At 38.8% G+C, this 11,107-nt stretch overlaps 2 protein-coding genes across 4 annotated transcripts; one reads left to right on the top strand and one right to left on the bottom strand.

Annotated features, from left to right (window-relative positions):
- Nucleotides 1-6: 6 nt before the first annotated feature.
- On the bottom strand, nt 7-3,049 carry LOC128873261 (ufm1-specific protease 1). Of its 2 annotated transcripts, none has more exons than XM_054116706.1 (4): nt 2,910-3,049; nt 1,969-2,138; nt 1,658-1,828; nt 7-396 (listed from the first exon to the last, which is right to left on the bottom strand). In XM_054116706.1, the coding sequence occupies exons 2-4, from the start codon at nt 2,101-2,103 to the stop codon at nt 37-39; spliced, it is 666 nt and encodes a 221-aa protein (XP_053972681.1). In that variant the 5' UTR covers nt 2,104-2,138; nt 2,910-3,049; the 3' UTR covers nt 7-36. The 2 variants fall into 2 exon arrangements, with proteins under 2 accessions (XP_053972681.1, XP_053972680.1); XM_054116705.1 differs by lacking the exon at nt 2,910-3,049 and adding an exon at nt 2,488-2,616.
- A 132-nt stretch (nt 3,050-3,181) lies between these two features.
- On the top strand, nt 3,182-8,724 carry LOC128873260 (transmembrane protein adipocyte-associated 1 homolog). 2 transcript variants are annotated; one of them, XM_054116704.1, is made up of 8 exons: nt 3,182-3,323; nt 4,054-4,253; nt 4,313-4,608; nt 4,677-4,873; nt 4,943-5,003; nt 5,079-5,265; nt 5,340-5,469; nt 7,061-8,724. In XM_054116704.1, the coding sequence occupies exons 2-8, from the start codon at nt 4,105-4,107 to the stop codon at nt 7,211-7,213; spliced, it is 1,173 nt and encodes a 390-aa protein (XP_053972679.1). In that variant the 5' UTR covers nt 3,182-3,323; nt 4,054-4,104; the 3' UTR covers nt 7,214-8,724. The 2 variants fall into 2 exon arrangements, with proteins under 2 accessions (XP_053972679.1, XP_053972678.1); XM_054116703.1 differs by lacking the exon at nt 7,061-8,724 and having other exon boundaries at nt 5,340-6,660.
- The last annotated feature ends 2,383 nt before the right edge of the window (nt 8,725-11,107 follow it).

Raw genomic sequence — 11,107 nt, 5'->3', positions numbered from 1 at the left:
TTTACAGAAATCGTATGTATTCGTATTATTTTATTATTATTTGTTAGTCGTTGCTATACATTTAACTTGAGGCAAACAGAGGTTGTAGAATGAACTGTCGACGAAGTTTTTCAGGTTTTGCCATTTCACCCAATGGTAGTTTTCCAACTGTTCGATGGTTTTCGCTGTGCCGACGAAATGTGGATCCACGATCAGCAGGTAGGTGTTCTTCGCGGCTTGGTGAACTCCCACAACGCATTTGCTAGAACAATCTCGGTCACCACCCATCATCAGGGGGCTACCGAATTCCTCGAAGTGTCCTTTGATAGCGGGTATCTGGTCTGATAACGTTTTGCCACTTGGGACGTGAACGATCTTACTGAGAACGTCGTACAAGTGATTCAGCACGAGGCATACCTACGAATTATTAGTCACGTTCATTGCTCTATCGATTTTTTATCGACTATATCGTGGATATAATCACTTTAATCATTTATCGTTCGAATTCAATTAAAGAATTGAAAACGATAATTTCCACATCATCGATTAAGGCCTCATACCACAGTGCGCGCGCGGTAAGTGGGTGTATTTTTAATCATTTTTTTCGAGCAAACGATGAATGTTTTTTTTGTCATTGATACTTCTATCCAATATATACAGTGGGAGCAGAAAGTATTCGTACACTGATCAATTTCCAAAAAGACTGTGTAAAATTGTAATTTATTAACTTATTTTTGATAAACAATGACATTCTACATATTCTCGGAAATCTCTAGAAAAGATAGATTACAAAAAAAAATAACTATTTATGTAAGTTGCGAAATTAACAAGAAAAAAAAAATTAATCGATAGAAATGTTAAAAGTACTTTTCTGGAAATTTGATGTTTTCTAATTCGTACGGAGCAATAAACTAATGTGTTTACGTTACAAACTCTACTGTAAATGGTTCGTCATAAGTATCGTACAAATACTTATTACTTCTATACTTTTACCCACTTTTCGCATTTTTTGTTAATTTCACAAATTATAGTAACTAGTAAATGTTGTTTGGACTATATTTATCTTAGAGACTTCCGAGAATATGTAAAATATCATTGATTATAAAAAAAGAAGTTAAGAAACTACAATTTCACACAAAAGTTTTTTGGGAAATTGATCGGTGTACGAATACATTCTACATCCACTGTACATAAATAAGACACTACACAAATTTCCTTATCCAAATATTACGAATAGTTTGCGGTATACGCCGCTACACTCTGCCGAAGTTGCTGCTTGGTAGTTGACAGCGATTAAGCTATACGGTTCGTCAGAAGAAAAAAGAAATATATATTTATAAACTAGACGTATAGGTTTACAGCACCACGTAGGGATTTCTTTATAAAGGGTCCCCTTCTATTTAATTTTTATTCATAAAGAATGAAAATTGTCTGTGAAAATTTGTGTAGTGTCTTATTTATGTATATATTGGGTAGAAGTATCAATGAAAAAAAAACACATTTACCGTTTGCTCGAAAAAATGATTAAAAATACACCCACTTACCGCGCGCGCACTGTAACCGTTTCCTTAACGCAAGGAAAGTACGAAATTACGAATAATAATTGTATTTTTATGTAGACTAGGACGATAAGGATTTGCATAGACGATCGATGGAAGGAGTATTAACTCTAGCTTACTTCGAAACTTCCTATCCACTCCCTTGAACCGATGAAGGACCTCTCCTTGTCCTCCAATGCGACAAGAATTTCCTGTATGCTTCTGATGCTAGGAACAGATTGCTCCAAGTTCCTGTTCTTTATGATCCACGAACAGATCGTTTGAAGCGTTCTATATCCGCACCCCCATCCCTATATACATTCGACTATTATAATAGAAATATTTCAAGCATATTTGAAATCTTACACAAGATTATTTCCTGCAACGTTACGTGCCGTATCGGATGTTGCAGTTCAGTGATTCGTATTAAGGAAAGTGTTCGATTACAGACCTTATCGTTAAAGCCATCGCACCCGTAGTGCCAATATTCGTAATCGCCTTGGATCAAAAAACTCTGACCCGGCTCGGGTGGAAGGATATCCCGATGAACGGTTTTCAGCAAATTCCTCGTATAATCAACGGTCATTATACATATAATCGTACAACCAGAAACGTTGAAACCTATACACACACGTGAAAATATATACGAGTTTTTCTTTTGTGCGGGTGAAATAATAAACAGACTGTGCAATGGACGGGATAGGAAACAGAGCGAGGAACATGGTATTTTCCAGTTTTACGAGCAAACCGGGGTCATTCTAGAATGTTTTGTTAACGTCTAATCAGTGACACGTTATACTGCAGATAAGAGAAACATTTGCTTAAGGCCCTGATCAAAGACAGCCACAGAAATGATTGTTATATAAACTCGTTCTTCTGGTAAATGATTTAAAGAACAATTGACGCGTGCACTGTGCTGAGGTGATAATTAAAGTATCTTCTTGAATGTACTAAATAATTCAAGTAGCACCTGTATTAAACTTTCTCTACTCATTAGACAACGTGTTCAGGTACGTGCATTATTTCGGAGTTATTGCTCGAGATTAGATATATCTCCCGTATGTTAGGTAATCTTTTTGCTTTATTCCTTCGATAAGACGACATTGAATTTAAAATTATCTTTCACTCCTTTTCTCCTTGAGCGGGGCCCCTCGAATTCCGTTTTGTCTTGAGCCCCGTGGTGGTATAGTACGCCACTGTACCTAACCTGACAGAAGGCTTCCACTCGTAACGTTACGTCGTAATAATTCAGTGAAAGCGTATTCGCTTGTGATTCGCTTGGGAGCAATCGTTCGCAAGCTTCGTGCGTGCTTAAAAAAAAAAGAAATCGCGAAAGAAGAAGAAGACATCGCACCGGTAGTCTTTATGATAGGCATTAAATCGTGGCGTCACCTGGAAACACCTTTTGATGGTCCGCTGTTTTCGTCGAACACGAACGGGTCCAAGAGAAACGTCAAACTCTGTACGCAGTCACGCGCACTTCGTAACGCGTTTCTGCTAGTGGCGATCAAATACACGGTCTTCGGTTGCTCTGTGTGGCTTTACTGGGACAGGAAGAAAAAAAGGAAAACTGTAGAGCCGAGGTCATCGACGAAAAGCTGACTGGACAGGATGGACACTGGTATCTCATAGCACGATGCCAATTGTCCCGTGCGACTCTGTGCGGATAAGACAAAGAGTCAAACAGTGGTAAGCAGCGGAAAAAAACTGCGAAACACGCAACGCAAGCGGATACACGAGAGCAGACCAAGGGAAAGCGAGTAATTTGCGACGACGATCAGGATGAGTACGGCGATTTCGTGTACGGTGAGTCCACTTAACGATACCGTGGCGTTATTCGATTAGAGGCGATTAATTAGAGTAGTAGGTGGTGATGATTTATCGTTCCACCTCGTCGATTTGACAGCTATACAATAGGGTGCCGCTTATCGATTTTCGTCCTTTTAAACGGAGGATTTAGATTTATTCCGTGGGAAGGTTTCTAGTCGACTATTTGTTTATGCGATTACGTTGATCGCTCGTCACATCCTATCGAGAACGAAGGTCGCGATTCGGGAAAAGTGCCAAGTATTTTGAGGTTATGTTTATTATGTCAGTAAGCAGAGTGCTGTGGTTTATGGTAATTAGTTCGAACAAAGCAGTAAGGAAATTTCTATCTTCCAAATATTTGGAAAAGAGAAGCTATATTTATTTTGTTATTGTGAAAGTATCGCAGAACTCTGCCATAGAGAGAACTTACAGTGACGTGCAAAAATTGACGATTTGATGATTTTTTCACTGTTTCTTCCAAAAGCAAGAGTTAAAGAAACTATTAATATAAATATAACATGCAAAAAGATACTATGAAAGGCGAATGATATTTACAATTGGAGTGTATCAGTATTCATCTTCCTTGTACCATTCTTCCGCAACTCTTAAACTCGATGTAAATGAAGATTTCTTTAAGTTTTGCTTTTGAAAAAAAAAGTGGAAAGGTTACTCACTTGGAAATGTTTGTACGCCATTGTATACATATTGTTATTTATTTGTTTGTCAGTGAAAACTTGATAGATGGTCGGAGTCTAACATATACAACAAACCAAAAAGTATGTATGGTGCAGCTCGTGAACAGGTTTCTGAAAGTTGGATACATACGTATGACTTAAGCAGTACAATGATTCCTAATGTTAGTTCGCCGATGAACGATGAAGAGCATTTTTGCAAATTCATCTTATACAAAGAAATTAAAGACTCAAGGTATGTAGAGAAGTAAAAATGATTTGATTCCACTGTACAGATCCGTTTCTATTTTCCAGAGTACGAATATGGGATACTATCATATTGGTACCGAATCTCTTGTTTCTTTTATTCATTGCGGTAAGATTTAACAGAGCAAGGCTTAAATTACGAGCAACGAGTAGTCCGATATACTTAGCATTTTATGGACTTGTCATTTGTAATGTAGTAATTTCGGTGATACGATGTGTTGTTTCGATGAGTGTAAATGCGGCGACTACCGCTGGTGGTAAAGCAGATAAAGTACTGTGGGTAACAGTAAGATTTTTCTTGTTATCCACAGAGATGAGTGTCGTTATTTTCGGTTTGGCTTTCGGTGAGTTTATTCAAATATTGTTCAAAACTGGTTATCAAACGTTCCAAATACATGGTCTCTTTCCATAGGACACTTAGATAGTCGCTCAAGTATTCGTAGAGTACTACTTGCCACGTCGCTCATATCACTGGCTTTCACGGTAACTCAAGGAACATTGGAACTAGTTTTACCAGATGATACATTCCATATACCTAGTAGAGATTTTTATGTATTTGGTCATGGTGGTATGATGTTTTGGTTTTGCAGCAGTATTGTTTTCACAATGGTAAGTTTCTACTGCGATACGATTAATTTATTACGAATTATACCGTTACTTACTACAATCTTATTCCAGATATATCTTTTTATATTAATACTGCCATGGACGCGGTTAAGAGACCGGTTAACTCTTCCAAGTATGTTGATGCCAATACGTGGTTGATCCTTATTTTGTATATGTCTTGAATACTATGATGTAACTTTTGTTGCAGCAAAGAAAAGTTTTTACATTTATGCTGGTACATTGGCCATGCTAGACTTAGTACAATCAATTGGCGCAGGCTTTTTAAATTATACACAGAATCCTATAGGATTATGTATCGTGGATTTTACTGCAGCTGTTTATTTGACTCTTTTTACACCTTTGGTTTATCACACATTCCTGTCTGAAGTTTTCGGGTAAGTTATCGCGTCTAGGTACGTTTAAGGTATTGAAAATCTATACAGTGACTATTTAATGAGTTTTATTTTAGGGTCTCTCAACCGTCGATAATGTTCTCGTACAAGGCACAAGTAGACGATGCAATGGATGAAGACACAGTGTCATTGCCGCATCAACAGAGTTTCTCCTCATTAAAAACAGACAGCGATTATATTTATCAGGTCCATACTGCGTCTATTTACATGCCCTTATACGATTCACAGACATTAAAAACATCTCCACTGAAACATAAAACTTCCTTACACTCCTTATCATCCATCAAAGATTCTCGAAGCGGTAGCGGACACACTTACGAATCCCCGACTGCTTTATATCGATCCACATCCGGCATTAAAAGTTTCGCTGGACGTGTCAGCGCAGAGAAAGGTGTCTCCGAATTAAAAAATTACCCCCTGACCAAATCCGACAATTGTATCGATTCCAAAAAGAGTTCGTCCGATCTAAAATTCCCTAACACGACTTGGAGGAGTACTTCCATATCGCAATTCGTGTATGGCGGGTCCAGTAGCGTCTCGAATCTATTATTTTCACCGACCACTGCTAGTAACTTTGTTTACAAGCCCAAGGTGAACGATAGCAACACGAATTTATTTACGCTCACCAGAAAGAGTAGTTTGGAGCACGATAGGAAAAAGTCTGAAGGGAACATTCCAACCCAATTTTCAGAAATCCCACCGCTCGAGAATACGTTACAATCGATTTTGGATAGCAGTAGTCACGATTCAGATGTGAAAGATAGTACCCTTGTTCAGGAGCCTTTATTGAAGAATGTTGCTCAAACGTCGGGAAACGTTTCCGAAACGAAAGAATCGAGTCCTTTGAGACAATATTTTGTCACTGAAAATTCCGAGAGTGATAAAGAAAATCCATCGGATTTGATTGATACTTCGAATGCCACGTAACAATTACTTTCTACGTCTTCCGCGTTAACGAGTAAAGAATCGTTTAAGAAACGAAAAAAGGATTCGAAGAAAAAAGAATCCAATGGTTTGAGCGATTACTTGTTCTCCCTGAAAACTTCAAGCGCCCACAAGTCTCAAAGAGATAGCGAGGCAGGTCCCAGTCCTTCTCCTTACGGCACGAAGACGTACACACAGACTGAGTCGTTATAAATATTCATTAGAGCTATCGTCATAAAGTCTAAGTTATTACGTATAGTTGTATATAAGAAATAGTTTAGCTTTTCAATTGATTTTAACGATTGGAACAGTAAAATATGGGACATCGGAATTACATGTGTTTGTTAACAATTAGATGTATCGTAGTGTATAATAGAGAAGCGCACAAATGCTTTATTATCTGTATATACAGCATGTTTAGATTTAATTAAACTTATTAATGTAGCCAATGTACTTGGTTTTATTTATTTACACTAACAAGGCAGTGGATAACGCTAACACTTCAATTTTGTGTTGCAATTGATTTGTCCCTTTCACGAATGCTACCGTCTGCTTCTTTTTAGTTTGCAAACAATTGTTGCACCTTATATAATCGTGAAAAAGATTTTGCACTCGGCTTAGAAGTGTTTGCGATCTCTCGTCGTATGTGTGCAATCGTAATACTAAAAGTTCAACGTATAGCGCCAGTGGACGAGATGACTTTTTAACAAGAAACGTTTCAAGAATATTCAAATCTCTTTTACAGTTTCAATAGTAGATTGTTCAGTGGCGTTATATTCCTTATGATGCTGACGATTACAATGGTTCACTCTTTCGTTGAAAAGTGCAACACGAAATATTCTTTTGTTCGCAGAATCACAGTGTTTATGACTCGACCCAATTCGACACAAATTCCACACCAGTGAATCCACTCTACGCAGCATCTCTACAGAGTCCAGATAGCATTACTGGCTATAGTATAGATAGCCAGGAAGGTCAAACCCAGACGAATGGTTACCAACAATGAACACGATTCGATTCACGCAAAGAATTCAAATCTGGATGTAAAAGTTGTTCAACGATCAAGTTTCATTTCGTAAAGAGCTTCGTGAAATCCACTGAAAACGTGTTCCACCGTCGTTCAATGCTCCGAGAGCGCGACGTTACTCGAACAGAGTGGAACCAGAACGAAATCGCACCCCTGTACGATTCCGCGAAAAGAATCTGGTCACTCGTAAACAAATGATTAGGGCAATAACATCGAAGAAGTATTTTGATTTTTCTTGTGATAGAGTGCATCGATAGCACTTGTGATCTTAAACTATCGAAGACACCGATAGAAGACCATCAGGCAAAAGATTAAATTCTATCCCGAGAAGCAATGTTGTTGCGTGTCTTGTACTTAACTGTTTAGAAAATGTTTTCTTAGCGAATAGTGGTATAGATGAGGTTTAAAAAACGATAGTACGACGTCAACACCTAATTGCATTGATCAGCGGGCTGCTAAGGTTATCCTATATTTACGACAGACTTCATCGGTTGAATTGACTTTGGAAACTTGCTTATCGTTTCTCCGTCCTCTCCACCAAAGAGACCTTCGATCGCAGGTCCGTCTCATGCAAGATTGAGCACGATTCGCGCCGAATCCCTCGCTATTTTCCTACTTTTGCATTAAGAAATCGCTAGAACGACGCAAGGACAATAGGAGTCGTTGAGATAAGTGCGCCGCGAGGATTGAAACATAATTAGAGTTAAGGAGAAATCTTCGATGCTCCGGTAACTTTTACGAAGACTCCATCCATCGTACATGTATATACACCTTGTACTCTAGTGTAAAGGATCGTGTTATTTATATACTAATATATACATTATATTTATCGATATTGTATGTCCATACTCGTACTAGTTTTGGCAGATCTGTGTTTGGCTGTCCTCGCCACAGAGATTCGTCTGCCTTTCTCAATTTGATACGTAACCAATCACGAAATAAAAGCGGCGCTAACGAACGTGATTATGCCAACAATCAACACTTTGAGACATCCGATAACGAACCGTAACGCGACCCTTTGAAGCATTCCGATTCCGTTCAATCTTTATTCTCCGTCTGATTTTGTACGATTTATATCTTTTTAGCGAGGGACCGAGTTTTTGGAGTAAAATTCTCATTGGAACATGTGCTTCAAAGGTGAAAAGTCAACATAGGTTTTTCCCTTGGGATATCATTGGCAACGGAAACATTGGGGGTGATCGGTAGCAATATAATTATCATCGTACATATTTTATAGGATCTGATCCACTTGGACATGTAAATAAGGAAGGATTCGTTGGGCCAGCGTACACGCAACGAGTCTCATCTGTCAATTGCAGTCGGTTTAATCACTTCGAATCACTCGTTCTCGTACTCTACAGGCTGACTATTTGTAACCGTCCGGCAATGTGATGTTTTTGTAATTGTCGGGCGGAGTAAGCAACAAGGCAATACTTTGATCGCGTAACACGGTTATATATTTAATGAAAATAAATTACATTTCAATCGGGCCTTCATCTATTCTTTTCGACAGACCTATCCTACAACCAGGCTTTGTATACCAAGCATGTTTTCACTGATTTGTATCAAACAAAATTATGTACTTTTTAGATGCACATTATTTTCCTGCGATCCCGTGACTATCAGTAGCTTCACAACTAAAGACATCATCTAGATAAGCCTTATCGAAGAGTCCAATCAACCGATTTCGAACGAAATATGATTACATTGCTCGTTCCATGGTGGATCATTTTTGATAAATATTCCAGGGGCCTCTGAAAGGTGAGCGATCCAGACCTCGATCTCTGAGGCCCCGACAACATTTAGAACACCATCACAAAAGAAACCAGAGAAGAAGCTTCGATCAATAAAGGATCTCAAAGCAGCATAAAAGAAAAATCATGCGATATAATTTCTCAAGCAAAAACGCCAGCAAAACGAGAGTGTTCTTTGCGCGAACCGATCGATACCAATATTGTCTTTGCACGGACACTAAAGCCTCCTGCTTCTGTCCCTATTGCTGCTATCTTTAGCTGATAACCGAGTATAGTCGTTAGGTAGAAACTGTAGCATTCAGTTGGCTCCCAGCATCGATACTGTCTGCCCAGGCAGAATTCATAGCCACGTCTGACATTTAATCATCGGCGTTTCGTTACGTTCGCAGCTTGATGGTTCCAGCCAGTGTTGATACGATTGGCGAGGCGAAAGTTAAACTCGAATCGATACCAACGCTGCTCCATTTCGTCGTCACTGGAGTCTCTGGTGAAAAAGTTTGGCAACAATACCGCAGCGAATGATGGATTTCAGGTGCTTAAATTTTCGCTCTGATAGGGTCGCACCGGCAAGGCTATAAATACAAAGTGCATGCATGCGCGTCATTCGCGCTCCAACTTCCACCACCTTTTCATGGACAAGGCTAACGGGCAACAATTACTTACAGTACAACGATCATTGGTTCTTTCCATTCAACTGAATCTCATTGTACGATGTCAGAGTGCAGTTTTTGCGTGCGACGTAAAAAGAGTCCACCAACTCTGACGGTTGTTTACGAAAACAAGCTTTCGCCGCGCTACGAACGCTGCAATAAATCCATTAATTCTGATTATGTTCGAGAACTTTTTGGGGACACTCTTTGTTCGGGTAATCCTTGACCTTTTCACGGAATTTGCAATTTCATCTTCTCCGAGTAGATTTCATCGGTGTGGCGACAACGAAGTGGCACTTGTAGCCAATAGACGGGAGAAAAAGCATTCCAATTTAAATTTTAAATAATACACAAAATCTGACTCAAAATCCAGAATCTGTAGCTTCGTTATTATCCCAGCGGAGACTTTATCAATTGCTTCAGAGCTGATATTCCTCTACTTTCAACAAAAGTTGTAACAGAAAGTTCTCGTGTATGTGATACATTTAATTTTGGAATGTGTTTACGTTCGACAAAAGTAACTTGGTAAGTTGCAAAAGAGAATATTCGCTGAACCTCACCCTTTCATCCTGCTGTCGCGCAACGCGATTCTTACGCTTACATATTATTTTTATTTTTAATATGGCGAATGAGGTCGTTAAATAAAAAAATAAAATAGCAGCGCGTTACGAGAGGCAATAATTGTCGCAGAATGCGTCCCTTCCTCGAAGGGATCGAATTGCTTCAGGATTTTTTCCTGGAGGTTGCATTTTCCGATACCACGGTACCCAAACAAGCGTTCCTAGGGCTCGAAAAAAAAAAAATTTTCCACCAGGATGGATACAGAGGGTACACAGCTACCCGCAAAAGAGGGTGGAAAATTTGTTACGTAAATGAGTTCTTGAGCAAGCAGAGGCGCGTTATCGAGATCGAGTAGGATGCCTTCCCCTAATGACACCGGCCTAATTAAGTCTTGCTTGATTTTAATCAGCACACCCTACGTACCCAAGCAGTTTAGACAATGTCGCCAGGAAAATAAAAGGGTGTCCCAAATAACGGTGAGCTGTCGCCAGGTAATTAGAGACACTTCTAGAGTCCAATAGCGGAAACAGCCTTATTTATTCGCATCGATCGAAACAGGTAGTATCTTCAAATTGGGAATAACGATGTCGAAAGGTCTCGAAACTTTTACGAACAATGATCGTGTGAAAGATTCCTGAGAAAATTAATGTAAATGGATGTATTAAAGTAGATTTAATGTTGAGAAGATGCGATGTTTTTTTAGCTAGATTGTTGATTATTTTTAGTCGAATTTCTGAACGAGAGAAGCTTAATTTACGAAGTGATACGTAACTACAATAACATATTTCGAGCACAGTGATCCATGAAGACAATTTACATTAATAAATGTACACATCAAAATTATATGCATGTAATGTATTTTAGCTAAATTGTTAATTATTTTTAGTTGAATTTCTGAACGAGAGAAG

Source organism: Hylaeus volcanicus, chromosome 3 (assembly GCF_026283585.1).
Source record: "Hylaeus volcanicus isolate JK05 chromosome 3, UHH_iyHylVolc1.0_haploid, whole genome shotgun sequence".
NCBI classification, from domain to species: domain Eukaryota; kingdom Metazoa; phylum Arthropoda; class Insecta; order Hymenoptera; family Colletidae; genus Hylaeus; species Hylaeus volcanicus.
Note: the sequence above shows the minus strand (reverse complement) of the source record. Positions and strands in the feature narration are given on the sequence as shown.